This window comes from Sinohyriopsis cumingii, chromosome 15, assembly GCF_028554795.1.
Source record: "Sinohyriopsis cumingii isolate HCF-2022 chromosome 15, ASM2855479v2, whole genome shotgun sequence".
Classification (NCBI taxonomy): domain Eukaryota; kingdom Metazoa; phylum Mollusca; class Bivalvia; order Unionida; family Unionidae; genus Sinohyriopsis; species Sinohyriopsis cumingii.
The window spans coordinates 65436562-65463116 of NC_142975.1; the positions used below are offsets into that span (position 1 = coordinate 65436562).

The 26555-nt window shown below is 41.2% G+C and overlaps 1 protein-coding gene across 1 annotated transcript in view; it reads right to left on the minus strand.

Annotated features, from left to right (window-relative positions):
• LOC149781964 (carbonic anhydrase-like) overlaps window positions 1–26555 on the minus strand; it is a 79083-nt gene that overhangs the window by 39046 nt on the left and 13482 nt on the right. Inside the window, exon 2 of the mRNA XM_089936152.1 lies at window positions 5396–5425. Coding sequence (XP_089792278.1) covers window positions 5396–5425 — 30 coding nt within the window. The remainder of the gene's footprint in view (window positions 1–5395; window positions 5426–26555) is intronic.

A 26555-nucleotide genomic window follows, 5' to 3' on the forward strand; every position in this document is an offset into this window, starting at 1 on the left:
TGCTTGCGTGGTATGGAAACCTGACAAAGCGACTAAGTTCAACGGCCTTACACTTGCTGGGGATGCTTCAAATACAACGGGATTTGTAGAACGACGAACGAGAATTCATCTAAGTCGTAGTTTGGAACTGATGGATTGCTTGCATCTAGACATGTGGTTACAAGAAAAGTATTTGCTGAACGGGGTGGATGTTCGCCTGAGACTGAATCGCAGCAGTGCCGCTTTCCATTTGATGGCTGCTGATGGTTCCACTTACAAAACCATCATCCAAGAAGCCAGACTCTACGTGCGTCGTGTGGAAGTGTTACCTAAAGTGGGAAACGACGTCAGTCAGACGTTGAGCAGAACGACCGCCAAGTATCCGATACGTCGCGTGGAAGTGAAAACCTTCACCATTCCCAAGGGACAGCGATCCATGATCGAAGATCATCTGTTCCAAGGACAGTTACCCAAGCGTTTGATTGTTGGTATCGTCAAGAATTCAGCTTTCAACGGAGCCTACCATGAAAATCCTTTCAACTTTCATCATTACAATGTGTCCAAGATTGAAGTCAGTCGCGATGGAAAGACCTTGTGTACCCGACACTTTGAGCCTAACTTTGGTGACAGGAATTATTTGAGATCGTACTTGTCGCTGTACGAAGCCACCGGACAGTTAGGAACCAACACCAGTCACGGTATTACATACGAGGATTATGCAGGAGGCTATGCTTTGTGGGCTTTCGATTTCACTCCAGACCAAGGCAGCGACGAGGGACATTTCCACCCTATAAAATCCGGCCAAATTCGTGTGGAAATTCAGTTGGCGAGTCCACTGGATGCAGGGAACACAGTGAACGTCATCCTGTATGCCGAATTCGATAATACGATAGAAATCAACCGTTTGAGAGAAGTCATTCTAGATTATTAGAAGCTGTGGAAGACTGGTATCCCTCTTTACCTAATGGAGAAACTTTAGACGTGGAATATGAGGAGACTGTGAAAGAAGAAGAAGAGTCCCAAGACGAAGAAGTGATCATGATGAAGTCAAGATGGCCAGAACAAGAAGCCCATTTAGTCTCCTGTTTTGCTACAGTCCTGACAGATGTAATGAAAGAATTGATCAAGGAAGAGTGCTATGGATGTCACAACGATCATCCCAGTCAAATTCAACACGGCAAATGTCAGATGTTGAGCCAAGAAGAAAAAGTGGACGAATATCTGGACAAAGCTTGGGCTGTCATCGAGATAGAATTCGTGTTGAACGAGTGGTATAAAGGCTTGGATAAACATTCTTCTCCTCCATTAACGTCTCTGGAGTGCCGTCGCATCGAATCTCTCTTGGACCAGAATAAGAAGTCGGAGCCAAACGCCTTTTACTTGTCAGACATTTTCAAGCAAAAAGTCAGGATCGAATTGATCACTTATCATTACCTGTGAAGAAAAAAGCCACACAAATCAATGGATACCTGGGAACTTTATTATCTTTTGAACCACAGTTCGTACACGGCTTCTTGGAATCCTGTCGTCTGTGCTAAAGATGAACTTCCTCATCGCAAACCTCAAGACCATCAAGTTTATGTCATCAACACGGACGACAGTCATCTCCCAGGAACCCACTGGGTAGCCGTCTACTTTCCTCAAGAAGGATGTGTGGAATATTTCGATTCGTACGGATTGCCCACTTTGGAAGACGATATCATTGACTTTATGAGAAGAAATGCTCAGACCACCCGATTCAATAATGTGAAATTACAAGGCACAGATTCCTTGGTGTGTGGACAGTACTGTGTGTATTTTCTGCATCATCGCAGCCTGGGCTACTCCTTAGAACATTTAGTGACTCATTTTGATCCTCGTTCTTCTTCAAGAAACGATGTGAAAGTAGATCGATGGTTCTGTGACCATTATGCTTATCTTTTGTCTCAAGCTAGGAAACGTAGTGTCCATCAATGGCCTAATGACTTCCAACAGTGGAAATCACAATTTCATTCACAACGTTGTCAGCCCTATTTAAAGTCGAGTGTTAATTGAAAAAAATGTTTCTGATTTGAAAAAAATGTTTGATGTTTTATTGTTGGATTATTGTTAAAAATGTTAGAGTTGTTTGTTAGTGTTAAGTGATTTTTGAATAAAAAATGTTGTGTTTTGAAAAAAATGCCTTTGTCTTTTGTTTGGCTATAAGAATGTTGATTCATGCTCTTTGACTTCTTACTATCCCTCTCATGACACTCATTGAACGTTGCGGTTCGAAAACCGTAGAGGGATGTTTTCCTTTACGTCCGCGCTTTGACTTTAAGAACCGGGGTAGTTTCCAGTCAAACCATCCATTGTCGACTCATCCTCCTACGAAGATGTGCTCCAAACTAGCTAAGCTAAACGAAGCCTACGTGAATTTGCATAGGGTCAGACACAGTCTGATACCGAAGCCAGAAGAGATAGAGAATGTGAGAATGTTAAAAGTCACTGAAGACCTGATAGACGAGCTCTTCAGAGAAGAAGTGAACAGGGAGAAAGAAGAATGGACAGAGAAGTACAGACTTCAGAGACAGCAGCAACAGCAACAACAACAACAGCAGCAGCAGCAACCTGAACCTGACAGAGGCTTTGTCGATTGTCGTATCGACACCAAAGAGTTCTTCTTCTCTTTCCGAAGAAGCAGACCTATCGTCAGAAAGTCTATCCTCAGAGGACGTCGCATTCTTAGAAACTAAAAGATTGCCATAGCAAACAAAAAACAGCCCTTTTCAGGGCTACCCAATACTCTAGAAAAGAAATAACAATCGATTTGCCAATGTGTGTAGGTAGAGTAGTGTGAATATAAACACTAACTCTTTTTTATAGTGTGAGGGTATGTGTTTGTGTTTGTGTTTGTGTGTTTGTAAGTGATCAAGTACGTTTGTGTTGATAGTAGATTAAGATCATTTTTTATTTGCTGTTTGACGTGTGGGGAGAGTAGATTTGGGGTTTGATTGCTTTGCGTATGTGGATAGTATATTATTTGTTTAATAAAATTTTTTAGAATAGTGATGGGTAGTATAAAAAAGTGAGTGAGTGTTTCTTTTAGGTCCGCGCGTTGTTAGGTTATTATCTAGGTAAGATCAATTTTGTTTTGGGGGATGTTTTCCTTCACGTCCGCGCTTTTAGTATAAATTGAAACTCTCTGGGCAGTCTAGCTACCCTGTTCATTCGTTGACAAGACAATGAATACCAGAATTGTGAAACTGCTAGAACTCCGGATGCACCTGGAATACGCCAGGCGCATACTAAATGAACTGGCCGCGGAGGCCATTGTCGAAGAGGGAAGGATGAAAGAGGAGGAGGAAAGAAGAAAAAAAGAAGAGGAGGAAAAGGAGAGAAGAAATTTCAGAATCCCAGAGACAGAAAATTGGGATTCTGAAGCCACTTATCCCGCCTCTGCAATACCAAGAAAAAAGGTAAAAGGAGACTGGGGAAGAAGATGTGTGTGTGGTGCCAGGCCTGGAAGGTGCCATCATTAACCAGGTGTCACTGGAGTTCAAAAACAAACAGCCCTTTTCAGGGCTACCCAAACCTTTAGAAAAGAAATAGTAATCAATTTGCCAATGTGTGTGTGTAGGTAGAGTAGTGTGAATATAAACACTGACTCTTTTTTTATAGTGTTTGTGTTTGTGTTTGTAAGCGCTGACGTAGGTTCGTGTGGATAGTAGATTTGGGGTTTAATTTTAATGCTTTGCGTGTGTGAATAGTAGATTAGGGGGTTTGTTTATTGATGCTTCACGTATGTGGATAGTAGATCATATGAAATGAGAAAAGTAGGGGATGTTTTCCTTCACGTCCGCGCGTTGTTTGGTAATGATCTAGGTAATATCAATTTTATGTCTTAGGGGGATGTTTTCCATCACGTCCGCGCTTTCACTATAAGACCCCACAGTATTCGTCGTTGAAACCATTCTACAAAGAATAAAAAAAGAAGATGGAAGTGTCCCAACTGTTCAGTGATTTAAGGCATGTTTATTTTTGGATGGTGGATGGTGAATATGGAGTTGAAAGGGTTGAAAGAGATTGGAGGTTAAGAACCAGTGTGCACTACGTGAACGAACTAAAATTAGCCAGGGAGATGATAGAAGGATTAATTGAAGAAGAAGTGAAGAGACTGAGAGGGCTAATAAATCCCCCTTATGTCAGAGTGGGAACATTAAAAGAGGCCCTGGAGAAGGTAGAAGAAGTAAGAAGGTTTTTGGAAGAGATAGAAAAAAGGTCAGAGTGGCCCTTTGTCAAAAGGAGTGTTGAAAGATTGAAAAAAGGGGAAGAAAAGATGAGAAAGGTGATAGATGAAGAAGTGGAGAAAATAAAGGACAGGTGGGCAAAAGATAGAAAAGAAGAAGAAAATAGAAAGAAAAAGGAAGAACTAGAGAAACTGAACGCTAACGGGATAAAAATCCAACAGAAGTTCCGAGCCATGGGTCATCCGGACTGGATACCGGAAACAGAAAAGAAGAAGAAAGGAATGATGGAAAAAATAAGAGGATGGATAAAGAAGTTGAGGAGTTAGAAGAACAAGAAGAAGAAGAAACCCAAAGGCCCTTTTCAGGGCCACTCATAGGTCTCGAAAAGAGATTGAATTTCCATTGCCAACCCTTTTTTAAAATTTAAAAAAAAAAAAATAAAAAAAAATCCCATGTTAATTTCCCCTTGTCCCTATACAGGCCCACGATTTATTCCCATTGTCCCTATACAAGCCCACAATTTATTCCCATGTTAATTCCCCTTGTCGCTATACAGGCCCAAAATATATTCCCCATGTTAAATCCCCTTGTCGCTAGACAGGCCCAGGGATTTTTGCCCATGTTAAATTTCCCTTGTCGCTAGACAGGCCCAGGGTGGTTAATGTTAATTTTCCATTGTCGCTAGACAGGCCCAGGGGGTATTTTAATGCTAATTCCCATTGTCGCTAGATCGCTCCACTTAACTACTGACTCTTAATGACAGTAACTCACTCGCGTCTTCATCATTAATAAGACACTAATAATATTTTCAATGAGCGAATAACAGCCCCTGCTTGTTATAAAAATGTAAAATCGCACGTGACTAACAATATACCAGGTTTGATGCATTTGTAATGAACAAGCAAATTGAGATCAACATAGTTTTATAAAAAATTTACTATTCTTAACATAATTTCATAATTGTTTTCTCGCATGATTGAGAGGAGTGATAAATTTGAAATATAATTTGATTTAAAAAAGTGAAAATACCATTTCACCCACATGAGGTTGCAAACATACGTAAATATGCCACATAAAAGCAGTGATGCAGTTAGTGTAATATGATCAAGTATCACAAATCACGTGACGTTATGTTATCTAATGCAAAAATATCTCTGTATAAATCATGCAACAAAGAGAAATAAAGGACGCAGGAGAGTACAGCTTACCTTTTTCTCCGTCATATGCCCATTCATTACCTTAAATATACAAAAAAAAAATATTAGAAATGTATATGTACTGCATTGTTATGTTCTCTGTAAGGCATACGGTGAAGGATTATGGGGAATTTGATAAACCAACTATTCCAAAATACCCTTACACACACTGAACCTTATATATACATCTCAGACGCATATACTATGAAACATTAAATACAGAAGCATGAAGAAACTCTCCACCATTGATGATACTCCAACCTCACAACAAATAATACAATAAAAATCCTATTTCTGTCCTAGCTATGAATTAGCGAAAGGGCCATTTAACACACGAGTACATCGTAAAGAGCAAACTAATAATATACAGTATTAATATAATGTTATGCTTAAAAGTATACAACAGCTCACTATTAAAAATACGAAATGTTTTATCTGAATGCAATTCTGACATTCTTTCTACAAATGCCACGTGTGTTTCGATCATTTAATTCAGGACTGTTTGTCATTTATGTAGTTAAAAAGGTAAGAGTTTCTTGCGCACTGGAATTTAAAACTGGAAATCAATCTTTTAAGGAAGAATTAATAATTTTGCAAAGTTGGAAATAGAAAACAAGTATTTCGGCATTTCCACCGTCTTAACTACTAATATGTCTTTTTAAGCCCTGTATATGCTAGCTGAAGCATTATAAAAATCACTTGCACCCGTGTAATTCTTATTTGAATCTCACTCAAATTTACAGTCTTAAATTTTTTGATAAGTTTAAAACATGTACGGATGCTCGTGTGTGTGTGTGTGTGTGTGTGTGTGTATGTGTGGAGAAGATAATGGATGCGTAATCAAAATTATCGGCTTCAATATTTTAAAGTAACAACGTATTTAAAATTGGTCCTGCTCTGTCTAGTCATGGTGAATGAAATAATGAAAAGTGATCAGAAGTGTAAAGAGTTAGAACTGTACATATTATATTGCCAGAACTGTCCCACTCCACTGGACAAACTCTTGTCTGACCAATAAAGTATACCGTCTCGTCATGATACATGAACATTGGCACATAGTCCTTTACATCTTTATTAACAACCTGACTGAAATAATGAAATAATACTAACTGTAATACTCATCTACCACAGTAATTGCTCTCGAAGAAAACCCGGTTCTTACATTACATCACGTTAAAAACGAACTCCTTTTGCGAAAGATGATATAATATTTTTTTAACTTATGGGGATTTTTTGAGACTAATTTATTTATAAACTACAAATACAGTTGACACATATATAATGCGTGAAATGTGTCGGTAACACAATGTTTACTAAATTACACAAGTTATTACTTAATGGCATACCTTCTAAACGCTTGACTTTACTCTTAGCGACTTCTGCTCCGAGCCTTATGGTATTTTCTTTCTATTCTAGTCACATTTGAATATGACAAAGCACACTTGCATGCACAAAACACATCCAAATAAACAGTTGGAATTTGGCTTTTCACCCTTGTGTTTATGTGATGATCATATACAATTTTACCAGTATTATGTTTCGGGAAAGTCATTGCTTGTGAGATAATTATGACGCATGAGATTTCATTTATAAATCTGGTTTCTGTCACCAAATACAAGCATTTATAGCTTGAAGGGAAATGGGTGTACCAAACCTGATACAGTCAAGCGACTATTTCAACGAGAGTCATATACTAAGGACATTAAAAAATATCTACAGCTGGTTGCCATATCTTCGGATGTTAGAATATTTGTTTGGGAAAACTAACAGACTATGTTTTAGTCGGTACATTTATCGTAATATTTCATAAGTGATGACGAAGATCGTCGTTTCTGTATTATGAAACAAGTGTCAGCTAGGATCCACAATAAGGAAAATACGATGAAATTATCTTTCATGCTCAGAATAGGAATGGATGATAATTTTGTTTGTCTGCATACAGACTAAACATCTGTGTATTTTATCTTTCCTTTCTGTTCTCTATATCTGGAAGTTTCATTGTTTTAAGTAACAGTCAGAAACAAAAGATAATATCCAGTTCTTATATACTTGAAAATCGAAGATCTTATTCGATTTCATTTTTGAGAATGATGCAATTCAACGTCATCTATCTTTGTGCCACAAGAACAGATGGCGATGGACAATATTTCGGCTATATGATTTATTTTTGTTTCATACCTTTGTATGTCTTTCTATAAGCAATTCCATAGAAAGGAGTCGCTCAATAATCTGGTATGGCACACACTTCCTGACGGGAAGGGGGTGGGCTTTCTACTTGTTTCCATAAACCAAACATGCTTTGAAACTCAGTGTATCAAGAGTAAGATTTGAAGCAACGCTTTTATTCAGGCAGAGATTGGCGTATAGTCGATAACTAGGAGTATCATATTGATTATTCAAGAGTTTTATAACGATCACTAAGAACATTATATGGATTACTATGAACATTATAATGATTAGTAAGAGAATTATAGAGATTAATATGAGTATTATAATCATTAGCAAGAGAATTATAGGGATTAATATGAGTACTATAATCATTAGCAAGACAATTAGAGGGATTAATATGAGTACTATAATGATTACAATATGAGCTACTAAGAGTATGTTATAAATTATAAAGAGTATTGTAATGTTTACTAAATGTATTATAACGATTACTAAATGAATTTTAATGACTATTAAGAGAATTACAGGGATTACTGAGAAAATTATGATCATTACTAGGAGCAATATAATGATTAACTACGAAGAATATAGGGATTACAAGGAGCACTATAATGATTACTAAGAACATTATAATGATTACTAAGAGAATTATAATGATTATTACGAGAACTACAGGGATTACTAAGAAAATTATGATCATTACTAGGAGCAATATAATGAGTACTATGAACAATATTGGGATTACTAGGAGGAATATAATGATTACTACGAAGAATATAGGGATTACAATGAGCATTATAATGATTACTGAGAATATTATAATGATTACTAAGAAGAATTATAATGACTATTAAGAGAATTACAGGGATTGCTAAGAAAATTATGATCATTACTAGGAGCATTATAATGATTACTAAGAGCATTATAGAGATTCCTATGAGTATTATAACGATTAAGAGTATTATAGAGGTTACTAAGATTATTTTAGGGATTACTAAGAGTACTGTAATGATTAATTAAAGTATTATAACTATTACTAAGAGTTTTATACGGATGAATAAGAGTACTATAATAATTGCAAAAGTTATATCGTGATTACTAAGAGCATTTTAATAATTGCTAAGACTTAAGCATGAATTACTAAGAGTGTGATGATTACTATGAATATTACAGGGATTACTAAGAGGATTATAATGATTACTAAATAAATAATAATGATCACTAAGATAATTATAATGATTACTAAGAGTTGTAAATGAATTACTAAGAGAAATATAATGATTGCTAGGAGCATTAATACGAGTATTATAGAGACTACTATGAGTATTATAATGATTAAGAGGACTATATGGGTTATAAAGAGTATTTTAGGGGTTAGTAAGGTATTATAATGATTACTAAGAGCTTACATGAGTTGTAAAGAGTATCATGATTACTATGAGTATTATAGGGATTACAAAGAGAATTATAATGATTACTAAATAAATAATAATGATAACTAAGATAATTATAATGAGTAGCTATGGGGTTAGTAAGGTATTGTAATAATTACTAAGAGTTTACATGAATTGTAAAGAGTATCATGATTACTATGAGTATTATAGGGACTGCTAAGAGGATTATATTGATTACTAAATGTTTTATAATGATTACTAAGAGTATTGTAATGATTACTAAGATTATTGTAATGATTACTAAGAGTACTGTAACGATGACTAAGAGTATTAAAACCAGCTATTGCATTTTGCGATTATTAAAGACCATTTTCGGATTGTGTCTACGTTTTGCCAGTGATTCGCTACCAGTGTGTTATTCTACACAATCATATATGTGCCTGGACCAAGTCCTGTAATAATGTTCACTGCTTTTATTTGAACACTTTCTAATAATTCACCTTCAACCTTGGTACAATGACTTAAGCCAGTGATTCCCAACCAAGTTAGGTATACCAGACAAGCACAGATGTGCCTCGCCAGTCCTTTACTAATGTTTTCTGCTTAAATTTTAGCATTTTCTACTCAGTCATTTTCAGGTCTCGTGCAATTACTCCTACCTCATATCAGCATAATCAAGACTGTCATATACAAGCAGTATGTATTCTAATGAGAGAGGTATTGTCTAAATTATACTTTAGTAATTTTAATAGCAATGCTCTTCTTTGTAGCCTTTAGAAAAAATTCATTTGCATGATTCTCCAATCTAGCATTACACCGATATATCAGTCCTAAGTATTTATGTAAATTGACTTTCTCTAAATTGTATGTAGTTATGAAAATTGACATCTACATTGTATCCAAAATTATCTAAATTATATGCATAATGTGAATGCATAAGAGAGGATGTTTAGGCAGTAAAATTGATTTTATTTCAGAAGAATTGCTTTACGCGTATAATATCTGTAGATATTATCTTGAATTCCTTGTCTCGAATGTTTCGCTTGTACATAATCTATAAACTTAACATAGCAACCTAAGCAATACAAATAGGTCACTACAGCCTAAACTTAATGTTTACGTGTATTAACATAAACGATAATGGTGAATGTACACATAAACTTTCATGATCATACACTCAACACTGTCAGGAGCTTGTTATATAGATGTACTCCCATAAAGTGTTAGGACTGAAAATAGAACGGAATAGAAATAATAAAAGTAAATATCAAGTCAGACACAAGTGGCACATAAAGTTACCAAACCTGCTGACTAATACCATTACATAAAGTAACATATCAAACCTATAGTGAAACTCGTGACTTGACTGCTCAGTCATTTGCCTTCTTTCACTTTCCAAACATGTGCTATGAAACTTAATGATACGTTTAGAAGCTCATCTTGGGTCATATCATGGCTAAATAATTCCGTTTCTTGGCTAGATGATTTGCAAGTGTACACTATGTACAAGATCCGAGTAATATTAACAAACACTGCATTGGTCTGTATATGAATGAAGTTGAAAAAACAGTCCAAGAGGAAAGTACTCTATACTTCAAGAAATGAAAAAAAGAATCCTCCCAAAATTAGAGTACATGAAAGTAGTAAATGGGGTCACCCTAGGGACAATGGGACTTAGCATTAAAAACACCCCTGGGTCACTCTAGGGACAATGGAAATTTAACATGGAGAAAAATCGTCGGTCACTCTAGGGACAATGGGAATTTAACATGGAGTTTGGGTCTGTCTAGGGACAAGGGAAATTAACATGGGAATAGAGTTTGGGTTTGTCTAGGGACAAGGGGAATTGAATATGGGATTTTTTTTAAAAAAATTTTTTTAAATTTAAATTTAAATTTCAAAAAGGGTAGGCAATTGAAAGGCTATCTCTTTTCGAGAAATATGGCTGGCCCTGAAAAGGGCCTTTGGGTTTCTTCTTCTTCTTCTAACTCCTTAACTTCTTCCACCAAGTCCTCACTTTTTCCATTATTCCTTTCTTCTTCTTTTTCTCCTCTGGTATCCAGTCTGGATGGCCCAAGGCTCTAAACTTTTCCTGGACTTTGATCCAATTCTGATTTAGCCTATCAAAATCAGCCTGTTTCTTTTTGTTTTCCTGATCTTTTCTTTCTTTATACCATCTCTCTTTAATCTTCTTTACCTCTACCTCCATCACTTTTCTCATCAACTCCTCTCCTTTCCTAAGTCTTTCCTGACCTCTCTCCACATAAGAGCACTCTGTCCCATGTGACATTTTTTCAAGAAAACACCTGACTTTGCTTGCATTGTCAAGTGCTTCCCACTCTGACATAGGTGGGATTTATCATACCTCTCATTCTCTTTTCCTCCTCTTCTATCATTCCTGCTATCAGTTCTTTTGCTATGTTTAGACATTTAGCGTAGTCCAGGTACTCTGCTATCTTCCATTCTTTTTCTAGTCTCTCCACTACATAGATACCATCTATTATCCAGTTGTATATATGTACCAAATTGTTGAACAAGTCACTTGCAACCACCATCTTCGTTTTTTATTATTCCGTAGAATGGTTCTAATGACGAACGTGGTGGGTTCTTATAGTGAAAGCGCGGACGTGATGGAAAACATCCCCCTAAAAACGTAAAATTGATCTTACCTAGATCATGACCAAGCAACGCGCGGACGTGAAGGAAAACATCCCCCACTTTTCTCATTTCATATAATCAAACCCAAACTATACTCTCCACATACGCTAAGAAACAATAAAGAAACCCATAATCTACTATTCACACAAACTTCCTTGAACATTTACAAACAAAAAACACACAAACACATACACTCTCACTATCAATAAAGAGTTAGTGTTTATATTCACACTACTCTACCTACACACATTGGCAAATTAATAGTTATTTCTTTTCTAGAGCATTGGGTAGCCCTTAAAAGGGCTGTTTTTTTTAAACTCCAGATGCACCTATCTAATGGTTGCACCTTCCTGGCCTGGCGCCACACACGCATCTTCTTCCCCAGTCTCCTTTCACCTTTCTTCTGGGGAGCGCAGAGGGAGGATGATTCGCTTCAACACCCCAATCCTCTGTCTCGGGAATATTGTACGACATCCTCTCTTCTAGTTTCTTTTCCTCCTCTTCCCTCTGTCTTCTCTCCTCCTCTTCGTTCTTCACTCTTTCCTCTTCTACTATAGCCTCCGCGGCCAGTTCATTTAACAGGCGCCTGACATATTCCAGATGTATCTGGAGTTCAAGAAGTTTGCTTATTCTGCTATTCATTCTTGTGTTGATCAATCAACAAGGGTAGCTAGACTGCCCAGCGAGTTTCAATTTATAGTGAAAGCGCGGACGTGATGGAAAACATCCCCCTAAAAACATAAAATTGATCTTACCTAGATCATAACCAAAAAGCAACAACGCGCGGACCTAAAAGAAACACTCACTCACTTTTTTATGCTACCCATCACTATTTTAAATTTTTTTTATAAATCACTTCAATAGACTATCCACATACGCAAAGCAATCCAATCTAACTCCCAATCTACACCTCAAACACCAAAAAAAAAACATCATTTTAATCTACTATCCATACCAACCTACTTAACCACTTACAAACACAAACACACAAACACATACCCTCACATTTTTTAAAAAAAGAGTTAGTGTTTATTTTCACACTACTCTACCTACACACATTGGCATTCTTTTTTAGTTTCTAAGAATGGCGATAGGTCTGCTTCTTCGGAAAGAGAAGAAGAACTCTTTGGTGTCGATACGACAATCGACAAAGCCTCTGTCAGCTTCAGGTTGCTGCTGTTGCTGTTGTTGCTGCTGTTGCTGCTGTTGTTGCTGTCTCTGAAGTCTGTACTTCTCTGTCCATTCTTCTTTCTCCCTGTTCACTTCTTCTCTGAAGAGATCTTCTATCAGGTCTTCAGTGATTTTTAGCATTCTCACATTCTCTATTTCTTCTGGCTTCGGTATCAGACTGTGTCTGACCCTATGCAAATTCACGTAGGCTTCGTTGAGCTTAGCTAGTTTGGAGCACATCTTCGTAGGAGGATGAGTCGACAATGGATGGTTAGACTGGAAACAAACCGGTTCTTAAAGTCAAAGCGCGGACGTGAAGGAAAACATCCCCCACACGGTTTTTGAGTCGCAACGTTTAGTGAGTGTCATGAGAGGGATAATAAGAAATGAAAGAGCATCAATCCAACGTTCTTATAGCTAAACAAAAGACAAAGGCATTTTTTTCAAAACACAACATTTTTTTTATTCAAAAATCACTTAACACTAAACAACAACTCTAACATTTTTAACAATAATCCAACAATATAACATCAAACAATTTTTTCAAAACACAACATTTTTTATTCAAAAATCACTTAACACTAAACAACAACAACTCTAACATTTTTTAACAATAATCCAACATTAAAAGTTTCTCCACTAGGTAAAGAGGGATAACAGTCTTCCATGGTTTCTAGTAATCTAGGATGACTTCTCTCAAACTGTTGATTTCTATGGTATTATCGAATTCTGCATACAGGATGACGTTCACCGTTTCATCAGGGTCTCGGTCTTTAAACTGAATTTCCACACGAATCTGGCCGGATTTTATAGGGTGGAAATGTCCCTCGTCGCTGCCTTGGTCTGGAGTGAAATCAAAAGCCCACAAAGCGTAGCCTCCTGCATAATCCTCGTACGTAATACCGTGACTGGTATTGGTTCCTAACTGTCCGGTGGCTTCGTACAGGGACAAGTACGATCTCAAGTAATTCTTCTTGGTAAAGTCAGGTTCAAACGGTCGGGTACACAAGGTTTTGCCATCGCGACTGACTTCGATTTTGGACACGCCAAAGTGTTGAAAGTAGAAAGGATTTTTTTCGGCAGCTCCGTTGAAGGCTGTATTCTCGACGATACCAACGATCAAACGTTTGGGTAACTGTCCTTGGAACAGATGATCTTCGATCATGGATCGCTGTCCCTTGGGAATGGTGAAGGTTTTCACTTCCACGCGTCGTATGGGATACTTGGCGGTCGTTCTGCTCAACGTCTGACTGATGTCGTTTCCCACTTTAGGTAACACTTCCACACGGCGTACGTAGAGTCTTGCTTCTTGGATTTTGGTTTTGTAACCGTCACTATCAGCCAATAAATGGAAAGCGGTACTGCTACGATTCAGTCTCAGACGGACATCCACCCCGTTCAGCAAATACTTTTCTTGCAACCACATGTCCAAATGCAAACGATCCATCAGTTCTAAACTTGTGTCGACTCCCGTGATTCTCTTTCTTCGTTCTACAAATCCATCATTGTTGTCTTTCTTCTCATCAGTTTCCAATATTTCAAACTTGGTAGGTTCGTCAGCTTCCCATACCACACAGGCATTGAGATGAGTGTTCCTGGCATCTATTCCGTACGTCAAGAGATTTTCCAGGTAGGCACGATAAGGGTAAGTATCCATGCTGCTACTGACCAGTTTGTTATTCAAGTACAAGTCCACCCCACTGAACAAGGAATGCATGAAATTGTTGACGGGAGCTACTGCTTCATCGTCTATAGCACCTCCAGTCTTATCTAGAATTTTGACTTTCAGGTACAAGTAACTGCTACTCAGATCGATGTAATCTTCGGGCTGTCCTTTGATTTCAAACTCGATGGGAGCGGAATCCGTCAAAGAGGAGACGGGGTGAAATTCCACCCATTGGGATTCTTGCATGGTCATCATGGTGGGGGGCATGGCAAACAGATCCAGTTCCGTCTTGGAGCAAGCGCAAGACTCTCGGTGCATCATTTTTTTTGTTCTTTCTCAATAATCGAAAACGTCTAAGTCTCGAACGGTTCTTCTTTTCTTGGCCTTTCTCGCTTGAAGTCTGGTGAAAGGGTGTTTTCTGCGTCGTCTCTTTCTGCCTTGTCCTTGCTGAATGCCTGACTCTGTAGCGTGCAGGGCATTTATAGGTGTGTCTTGTCGGCCTAAAATGTCTTTGCCCGTTTGCAGCAAGACATTTTTGCCTGCCCTCATGAAGGCTTCTTTAGGGTTTTGTTTGTCGATGATGACATTTTGGAGAAAATTCTTTGCCTTGCGTCAGTGCCGCATCTTTCAAGGCGTGCAATCCGCGTGTCACCATCGGTTTCAACACCGGGGCCACCGAACGAAAGGCCGATTTTAACATATCTCCTAAACCGTGTCCTCGCTGTCGAGCAACCCCTCGGTACACTGGATACATGACTTACTTACGAGTCGTGAGAGAACCGTTTTCGAAAATGGAGTTTCACCGTGACTTTTCCTTTGGTGAATGGAATATTTTGTCCCAGATCTCCTTTTATAGCAATGTTGGCCGTGTCCAAATACGACTTACTGACAGGCAAACAGTGAGGATGGACAAATTCGCGGTGAACGTGGTAAGTGTTTCCACCTTCCTCGTCAGCGCCCGTGGCAGAATCCACTTTGAAAGGAATGACACGCAGTAACGGTACGGAGGTGTGTCCCACCACGTTGTACTCCACCACATCGGAATACACGAACATCAAATTCAGTCCTTGGTTCAGTTCTACCGGGGCACGAAATAACTTGCTAAAAGACTCGTTGTCGTAAACGATGGGTAATTCGTTTTTCTTGAGCATGGCCTTTCTCATGTCCATGTCTCCGCCCAACATGTCAAACAATTCAGGACAAAATAAAATGGACAGGATTTTACTCCCGTCAAATTTCATCAAGAAGCGACGAGCTGCTTTGCGGTATTCCATGGTGACACTTTTGTTGACATGCTCCAAAGCTTTCAGAAACACGACATTAAACCTGGAGGCTATGGTGCTGACCAAATGTTGACCACTAAAATAATAGCCTGCGGGAATGAACAAGTGATAGGTGGTGTACTTTTGTGTACGGGTTTTCTTGTCATATTTGACATTGCTATCCATCCACTGTTGCATTTGCTCGTCGTGAACTTCCACATCAGAAAAATTTTGATTGGGAAGGACATTGAGGACTTGGGTCGGGTGAATGATTTCTACTTAAGCCACTTCCCAATGGGCTTCGTGATCTAACTGGATGGCCTGAGGTAATTTGGCCGTGTAACAGCACAACGTGTTCTTGGGAAACACCTCCATGGAACTGTCACTGGGTAAAGTTAAGTAAAATTGGCTTTGGTGACTCATAATTCCAGAGTTCTGTGGCTGTCCGAGGGGTTAGTGGACGTCAGAGGCGTGTCTCCGTCTAAAATGGGGTTCTGGTTGTGGTTGAAGTGGTGACTGGCACTGGCACTGGACACAAGGTTCCCGGGGTTCCCGTTCGAGGTGAATTTCAGGGAGGGATTAGGAAGCAGGTAACCGATGCAACTGCTCAATAAAATCGTCCACAATTGTTTGTCTCCTTGTTACAAACTCAAATTGGCGATGGCTGCCCCGATGACACAATACACCACGAAGATTTGGCAGAAAAAGACGATTTGCGTTTTAGGCACACGTTCTCCACACCACACCCACAAGGGTTGTTTTTGTAAATCTTGCACAGAAGAACTAGGTGAAGGAGGAGTGGTCGACGTAGCTGTGTCTGTGTGAAAAGGCATGATGGTCACTTCTTTTTATAGTCGATGACTTGCGAATCGTCGATCCAAGAATCAAAACTGGGTGGATATCCTTTCCAACGTACTTTGACTTCTTTGACACGTCGTTTGCCCACTTTACGGGTTCTGCGTTCGAGAATGCTTTCGATGTCGTACACGTCGTCTTCTTTTTTGGTGACACGTTGTAACTCGGGCAAATAAAAGGTTCCTTTGAGCACTTCTCCGTTCATGTCTTCCAATTTATAGACGGCAGGATGACGGCCATGCACTCGTCCAGTGACGCGAAACAATTCGGTCGTCCAGTTAGGTAAGTAACCTTTGTCGAAAGTGCGTTTGGTTTTGCCAATGCGCACCCAATCTCCTACGGTCAACTCTCCACTTTTCTTGGGGACAGCCCTCGTCGGGGACGTACCAAACAGGCGCTCAAACACCAACACTTCGTTGTCGGGAGTCACGTCTTGCGGGGCACGTCCGATGCTTCGATGGTAAGATTGGTTGTACGCTTGCACCAGGTGCGGTAAGATGTCGATGTACTTCAGAGTGTGGTGATGCGTAAAATATTTCCACATGCGTTCTTTTAAAGTGCGTTGAAAACGTTCCACGATGCTGGCTTTGGTTTCGGGATTCTCGGTGGTAAAAAAATGAATGTCACGTTTCTTTAATTCTTTTTGGAAAGCTTGGTTCAGAAATTCGGTGCCTCTGTCCGTTTGCCATCGAAGAGGGTGACGACCGCTTTGTTTCAACACTCGTTGCAGGGCTCGCACTAACTCGCTGCTCGATTTGGAAGTCAAGGGCACGACCCAGGCAAATTTGGAAAAGACGTCGATGACACAAAACAAATATTTGTAGCCACGATTGTAGCTGGCCAAATGAGAGACATCGGCTAAATCGGCTTGCCATTGATGATCTATGCCTTCCACTCGGGTGCGACTTCTGGCAAACTTGCGTCGAATGGGTTTGTGTAAAGTGTAGGTAGCTTGTTCTTGTAATCATCGTTGCACTTGAGGTAAACGGTGACTTTTCAGTCGCGTTTTAGCAGCACGATACAATTTTTGAACTCCTGCGTAACCTACAGGATGCGAGGGATCGTAGTAAATGCTGGCTAAGACTTTTTCCATTTTGTTGGTTTGTTAATAAGTCACCCACTCTTCGGTGATGCTACTTTGGGTGGGTGGAAAGGGTGGTTTGGAAACGGATTTACGTGTCTGATGGGCTACGGGAGTAGAAGTCGAAGGTAGTGGTGGAGGTGGAGGTGGCAATGGAATGGCTTTGGTTTTCTTTTCTTTTTTCACTTCTGGTTTCCCTTCTTTCTTTTTCACTTCTGTCGAAGGAGGAGTGGACATCATCTTTTTAACCCAAGCTTTCATTTCTTCTCGTTGGGGTGTGGGGGACGGGGTCAACAAGGATGCTGCAATCTTACTCGAAATGGGAGCTGCACACGGTGTTTGAAGCACTTCTCGCATCTCTTCTTCCTCAGGCCTTCGTGGGGTAGCATCTCTGGTGACCCCAGGGGATGGTAGTAGTGGTGGTGGTGGTAATGATGATGGTGCTGGACTTTTCATCAAGGTCTTAAAATCTTTCAAAGTGGGTAGAGCTGTTTCGTCTAAAGCTTTCTGGTGAAAGAGTTGCAGTCGTTGCAAGAGTTGACCGTACTTTTGCGATTTTTCTGTTTCGGACAAATCTTGGCGATCCATCAAGGACTGCAATTCGTGTTGTAACTGGGACATCTCGCTCAAATGGGGATTGGGAGGTAAATGCGGGGTGCGTTGTTCTTGCCACCGATGGTATTCCATCCATCGTTTGTAAGGCACTAAAGCTAGTTTTCGTCCTTACATGGGGTAGTCAGGGGTCGATTCTGAGATCTTGGGACTTCCAAGGGCCTTTTTATCTTGCTCCCACCAGTCCTCCCAACATGGTTCCCAAGACTCCTTTCAGTATGGGGCCTAACAAGAGAGGCAAAATGCCTCCACGTTGGACCAACATCTTCTTTTTTTGACGAATGTGAATTTTCTTTTGAACCATTTGGCGAAGAACGTGACGATCTTTGCCTAAGCATTGTTTCTGGTGTTTGGACAAAGGGATCGTGCCTTTCAAAACGTTCAAACAACATTCGCACACGGTATCGATGACCTCTTTGGAGGCTGTTTGAATGAGTTTTTTTCGTAGGGGTGGAGACGCTTTGGACAGGACAGATAACATGTCCCCATGTTTGGCTAAACGTGGTGGCAGTCCTTTCCTTTTCTTTCCTTGGGGTTTTCTGGAGGGTGACATCTTTGAGTCTTCAGGAGCACCAAAAAAACACTGATACCCTACTCGGTCACAGGCCTTTTTTATACTGGAACGCGTCGCCACTGATTGTCTTGACGTCGTATCAGTTTGAGGACAGGCATGACACGTCGTGCAGGGGTACGCAACGGACTAAATCGAGCCAGTTCTTGCTTGGACAAATCCAGTAAACTTTGTAACATGCCCGATCTTTCATGGACTTTGATTTTGGGAGAAGTTACTTTGTGAGCAGCAGCCACTGCCACTAAATTGGAGGGTCCTGCCACTGGGGAAGTTCTTTTGGGGGTCATCAACGGAGAAGTTCTTGGTGTGATCAACGTCTCCAAGTACTCTTCAGTTCCTGGTGTCATCAACGGAGAAGTGGACAAACGTGAGGATGCCGGAGACGCAGTCACTGCCGTGGCAGATCGTGGTTTGCGAGTGTAAGGTTGCGTCCTGGCCGAAGTGCCTCTCTTGCGACTAGTTTTCTTCTGTGGACTTTTCTTTTTCTGGGGACTTTGTCTCTGTTTGTTTTTCTGGGGGCTTCTTTTCTTTTTCCGGGGTGGTGGTGTCTGGTCAGAGGAGGGTCCTGCCACTGGAGAAGTTCTCCTTGGGGACCTGGTCTTTTTCTTCTTGGGGCTTCGTTGCACTTTTGTCTTGGGGATAACTTTGGGGGCATTAGGATTCCATCTTAAGAGAGAGCGAATGATGACCCCTCCTAGAGTACCGCTCCCTCCACGTTTCAAAATGATTTGTTTTTTGGTTTGAGTGTCGATGCGGGGATCAGCCAGTTGGACCAAAGCGACTTTGTTTCGATCGAAAAAGCGTTTGGTTTGATGAGGAATCTGAATGATTCCTTGGAGTAGTTGACGTGCCGTCACCGTGAACCATCGTAAGACTTCTTTGAGACTAGCTTCTAAGACACGAGCTCGTGTTTGTGGATTTTTTTCTCGACTGATGCCATACAAGGCACGAATCAATTTGACGGGAAGATGCGACTGAAGGGACGTCATGTTCACACTGTGTGAGACAGACGAAAAGGGTCTGAGGTTTTTATAGATTTTTTTATGGGGAGTGAAATGAAGTCGAGGACGGAGACGTGTACAGGACAGGCCCTCTGTCTTGGCACCAGTGGTGAAACAAGTGGGTACGAAATCGCAAATCCTCGGGAGTCGTAGGTTTCAAATCGACGAGTAAATAGGCGTGTGGCGTTTGAGTGGCATCGTCGTACGCCTGAGTCAGCCAAGGCGTTCCTAACTGTTTGGCTAAGACTTGCACTTGCGATTTATCTCGAGGGCTTTTAAACAAGACCACGTAATGCGCATTGAGACTGATGGTGCGATGGGCTTTACTTTGTTGAAACAAATTTTGGGTGATGTAAACGACACTGGCATTACGGTGATGCCCTTTGCGCGTAAACCACAGTTTAATTTCTTCTTCGTCTTCTCCTAACATGTCGTCGAAAATGACCAAATGGGTTTGACGGGAGTCAGAGACGATACCGTCGTCTTCTTTAGGAATGCCTTCCACAAACACGATGGAATCGCCTTGACTTTCTCGCAAGAGGCTGTACACCGATTGCCACTCTTTGTAACACCACACGATCCGTTGAGGTGGCCGATCGATCAAATGATGTTTATGTTCGATCAAACGTTTGACGAATTCGGTTTTGCCTGAACCGCTAGGTCCAGCAATGAGCATGTTAAAGGGATGGCGAAGATACAAAGCCTCCCAACTGGCACGATCTAAGTGTTCGTCGATGACTTTGACAGTAGAGGAAGAGGGAGCAGAGACAGCAGAGGTAGCCATAGTGTGAGAAATGTCACTTGTGACACGAAAACAAACAAGACAAGAGTTTATATACTTTTTCAGAACACGTTTATTGAATGTTTCAAACATGAATACGAAAGACAAAAATACATAAAAGCCAAAGGCTTAAGTACAAGAATAAAAGGCACATGATAACCATGAACGTGGAATAAACACAAGTGTCTGTACAACATGTTTTGGGTAAAGTTCTAACCAGTTCTATAGTAGGGGGTATGGTCACACAAGTGTCCCCCCGAAAGGGTCTTTCAGGCCTGTCCACGACAGTCCCGTCCTGGGTGACGGGTTCTTCTGGCACCGTCACTAACACGGGTTGAAAAGTAACTTTTTTCCTTGAATAACTCTCGTGCATACTGGGCCACCTCTTGGGTCCAAGCCAAACCAATCTGGTTTCTTCTTCGTCAACGACATGGTAAGTTACTTCAATGAACAATGAACTATCGATCTTGCCTAGGGTTCCTTTGTATATACAGACCAATACCGACGTGACCGTACGGCAACGTAAAGTGATTGCGAAGTCGCACTCGCTTCTGGTATACAATTTGATAGACTTTTTCCAAGGGTCGACTGACGATGTGGTGAGTGGGTAAACGTACAATCTTGTTCGGTTGATAGGTGGTCACTTTAAAGTTTCCATCCTCTCCCGATTGCAAGGCTTCTTTCAATACCCCAAAGTTGACCACTCGACTGGTACGATGATTCAGAGTCAGTCCTTTCACTTTGCACGTCGTGTGCACTTCTCCTTGTGGGTCCCGGTATTCGTAACCGTAATTTTTGGGGCCGCCACTGACGAAACTTAGAATCTTGTCGTCGGGATGCTCGTCTGTCCAGGCTCCTAAACGGTCTCCTTCGATGTCAGGGTGATGTTGAATCGGGTGATGGATGTAAATGCAACTGTCCGTGTGAAAGTACAGGACGCGTTCTTCTAACAGTTCTAAAGCTTCGTACAATTTTAAGCGAGCATGAGCTGTCACGTAAGCCGCAATGATGACATTTCCAAAAGGGTCGTCTTCTACAAAGTCCAGATCTTCTTCGTAATTGACCAAGATCAAATCCTCGCGAACGACGTCCACGTGTTTCATGTATTTGGTTTTGTCGTGAATCATCTGGAAGTAGCGGGAAGGTTCTGTCAAATATTCCGTCTTGGGTAAACACGGTCGTTGTTTCATTTTACCCCACAAGCAATTTAACATCACTTTGGCAAACGATCGCCTGCCTTCGTTTTTTTCGATGTGGTCTAAAGAGATGCCTTCTTGTTCGTAGTATTTCTCTTTGAATTGTATTTGGTCTTCGGGAGTGTGACACCAGGAAGGATAGCCGCTGGCTTCTTGTTTCAGTTTCAAAAAGGCATCCACGTAGTCGGCGAAAATGCCTTTCTGAGTAGGGTCACCCTTGTGGTACTGTTGTGTCTTGGGAAAGTGGCAAATTTCGTACACTTCTAACAGTTGGTATCCCATGTCCAGAGCTTTGAACAATTCCACGCTGACCCAGGTTCCCGCCAAGGCACGTTCTTCCTGGCTGTGATGGCAAGGTTGGTCCTGGTTGCACGTTTCGGCACAAGTACGGCACAAGGGAAACATCAGTTTGCCTTGACAATGGTGAGGTAAGACGGGATGGTATAGGTTCGTGGGAGGCAAAACTTTACACTTGATCAAGCCTTCGTATTGTCGAATGTTTTTCAGGTCGATGTGTTCTTTCAGCAATCGCGGGTGCCCTACAGGAAAGCGACAATATTTGCACACGTAGGGATACAGCGAACACACATCCAAGTATTTGATTTCTTCTCCTTTCTCTTCGTCGGCTTGGTACAGCAAACAGGTGGCATTGGTCCTTCCTCCGTACAAACTATCCCTCGGGTTCAACGGGTCCATGAACTGGTAACTTTCCACGAGGCGTTTAAACTCGGGATCGGTTTTCGTACGGTGATCGTACTCGTGTTCCCACATTTCCACCACTTGGTATCCTTGCTGTTCTAACTTTAGGCGCCGCTGACAAGTGTCCTGGTACAAGTCTTCCATGGTTCATTGTAAAAACTGATTTTTAGTGCTACGGTCAGAGTAACAGACGGGACATCCGTGAAATAAGCAGCCGTTAAACTCGTACACGATCTTGGGGTTTTCTAAGTCCCAGCCATCGACCGAATACGTTGCGGGCATGCTGAATCCATTTGTCTTCCTTGTCGCACAAGTAATGTAACCAGCGTAGGGCTTTGACCGAGTATTGACGCTTGACATAGTGGGTCGTTTGAGGGCTGATGACAGCTACGGTGTTTTCAGGCATGGATCGTTGTCGATACACTAAGGAACACGCTTTGGCAATGGTGCAAGCTTCTTTCAAAGGATCGACCCCTCCGTGTTCCATGAACAGTTCTCGAAATTTTCCACAGCAACGTCGTAAAATGTCCACGTCGGAACGACAATACTTTAGCATTTCTTCCTGAAAGTCGAAAGGGTCCGAGGCGTGAGCCTGGTACCAAGCGTAGAAAGCTTCTCGTTGTTCGGTACGCATGTTGTCGGGGTCGTAATAGTGAGCCTCAGGCAAATGGGGTAGAACGGCGTGTTGATCGGCTTCCGTATTGAAAAAGTGTGGAAAGTACCCTTTAGCCATTTCTGTCATTCCAAACGTTTTAGGCATTCGGCTCAAAGGCATGGCCAAGTAGCTCATCGAATCTTTAAACTGTACTTGTCCCACTTGCATGAAAATGATTTTGGCTCCGTTCAAAGTCACTTTAGGACGCTCGGTGCCTTGTTCCGTATAGTATCTCAAAAGAAACTGTCCATCGTATCCGGAGAAATTGTGAGCCATCACCGTGGCATGACGATGACAATCTCCGTAACGTTCGATGTCCTCTTGGCTCCACGTCTTGTCGATGGGGTCTAAGACCCATTGGGCAAAATCGGCTAACGTGTTCGGTCCCCGAAAGATTTTTTCACGTCCTCCAGGAATCTTGCTGCAGTGAGGGCAATGACTGAAGATAGGTTCTTGAATGCACTTCTCGCACGCTCGATGAGCCACGCAGAAATTAGGAATGTGAATGCCGGTCTCTTGCATGCATTCGAAATCGAAAAAGATGAAATTGCCTTTCTTCTTGTGACCGTCCTCTTTCTCTGGTGGGGGTTGGTATTTTTGCACGTAGCATTCGTGTTCCAAGTCCACGATGTGGTGACAAATGTGACATTTTTTCTTTCCTCGACATACGTGTGCCTTGGTACTATTGGTACGTATGCCTTGTCCACAGGTAGGGCACATTCTCAGCAGTTGACAAGCACATTTCTTCTGTGAACCTTGTGTTTTCAAATGTTGTTGGTAACAGGTAGGACTGACAAACGTGCGCAGACAAGTTGAACAAGGCACTGGTTCTTCGCTCAGACAGGGTGGAGAGGCTAAACATCCTGGGCATTTCCATCCACAATGTTTGTGTTGTTCTCGATTATTATAACCACAGTCACATTTCTCACAATAATAAACATATCCCAGGAATCCGATGATACTGGTAATGGTATCGAAATGTTCATCGTGATGATAGACATGAATGTATTTTCCGTCCTTAAAATCTTGGCCTCGAAACAACAGAGGCCCGCGCATTTCTTGAGGGTGCACTTTCAAGGTGTAGCGTGGAGCTAGGGCATCTTGCAATTTTTGCATCTCAGGAATGCCACAGGGTGTGTCATTGGACAGGCCAGCTTGTTGCAACAGGAGTTCTGCTTCGTTTCGTTGTTTGGTTCGGTTCGATTTTCGAATGTTCTCCCAGGTTCTTTTCCATTCTACCGTGTCGTTCTTGTTGGCATAGGTTCGTCCCACCACGATGGCACGGGCTAAGCACATCTGGTCATGAGGGTTGTTAATTCGGACGAGACTTGTTTTGGTGTTGCGAAGGTCGTCCACCAATAAGACCTTTTTGCGTCCTGTCCCTTGAGGAAGAGAGACGTGAGCCATTTTCAGTGTGGCTTTACCATCGGTGATGTCAAACTGGTCATTAGATTGTTGTACGTGTTGAATCTTGTCCATGATTTTGGAAGGGGTTAGTTCTGCGGGTCTGCTAAACTCGATCCAAACAGGGGATTTCAAACCGTCGTGATCTATGGATAGTGTCAAGCGATCGTCTTCTTTGGGTTGACATTGTCGCTTGAGTGCGGTAAGCAAAGAATCCCACATCTCGGTGATAAACCCTTCTGCTTTCTCCAATGGTACGTCGGCCTTGAAATCTTTAAACTTCACCGTGCAGGTGTAAGCCGTGGTTCTAAATTTTCTAGAGGAGCGCTTTTCCGTCTCTCGAATGGAATAGTATTTTTCAGGGTTGACTAAGGGTGACGAACTTGGTTTAGAGGTTTCAAATTCTGGTTCACTCATGTCCTCTTCAAAATCACTGGCATGAATTTGTGCCAAGATTTCAGCTCTGGTACGAGGCGATAGATCACGTTTCTGCCTCTTACTTTCTTCTTCTTCTTTCTTCTCGAATGAATGGGATCGTTTCATCTTGAGTGCAAAACGTCAAATGACTCAAGTGTAAACAGCATAAACTAATTTATAGTCATGGCAGACCAGCGTATATAAAAGGGTGCGTGTCTTGTCCTTTCACTATTCATTTCACTCTCAAGCCGCGCACAACGATGGAAGAGGCTACCCAGATGGAACGTTTCATCAGAGCTTTGCGAGGGGTCATTAGAAAATTTTCTTCAGACCAGCCGACGGACTACTCTCCTTCCTTTCGAGATAAAAGTGAAGATACTTGCTATATCTGTCAGAAGAAAGGGCATTGGTCTTCAGAGTGTCCAGACCGTCAAAAAAGAAAGAAAACAGGGGCTAAAACAGACAAAAGTAAAGATACCTGTTATTATTGTAAAGAAAAAGGACATTGGACTCCAGATTGCCCAAAAAAGAAACAAGAGGAATCAGAAGAAGAGAGGGATTCTTCAGAGGAAGAGAGGGATTCTTCAGAGGAAGAGATGGATTCTTCCGAGAAACAGGAGAGAAAAAGAAGAAGGGAAGAAAGCGAGGAGGAAGAAGAGGAAAAGAGTGTGACGGTGAAAAAATTCAAAGAACAGAGAGACTAAACAAGGAAACAGAAGAAGTCAATGAACTTTTAATTAAAGTGTTGTGAATTGTGAATTGGATTGTAACTATGGATAAAAGAATACATTAATGATACAAGGTAAGTGTCTTTGAGTTGTGATTTTAAAATAAGAAGCTACACTCACGCACTCATACACAGACACGTACTATAAGGGTAAAATGGGTGTTTTTTTTTTTTTGAGTTATTGGCAAATTGAAATTGTATTTCTTTTCGAGAAATGTGGGTGGCCCTGAAAAGGGCCTTTTTTCTTTATGGTGTAGGAGTGAGTTTAACCAATCAACTTTAACTGCCTTAAGCCTTTGCCACGGCCAAGGCCTACTTCTGGACTGCGTAATGATGATAATGATTGGGTTGAAATCACTAAGGGTGGTACGATAGGCTTAGTCACAGGGTTGGCGTGTTTATCTCGGGAAGGTCGTATTCTCTTCGGTCGTGATAAAGAAGTCTGATACATTTGTTTCAGACTTCTTAACTCCGCTAAAATGTCCAACAGTACCGTAGCCGTTTGATTTTCACCCTCTTGTTTCTTTGCTGCTACTTCTTCTTGCTGTTGTTGCTGTTGTTTTTTTCTTACCTCTTCTTGTTGCTGTTGCTGTTGCTGTAGGAGAAAAGCTTGTTCCGCTTCCTTTTGTCGTTGCATAAATTTCTCCAATTCTTCTTTCTGTCTCTGTCTAAAATTCTCCACTTGCGGTAATGAAGAATGAGACGAAGGTTCCGGAACAAATTCTTGCGAGGTAAGAAAATCCACAAAATCCCAATGTACCTCTTCTGAAAGTAAGTCCGGGTTCCCTTGGGCGGTCTCCCCTGCTGGTGCCCCCCAATGGATCGTTTTCTGAATTTCCGTCATGTTGAATCAC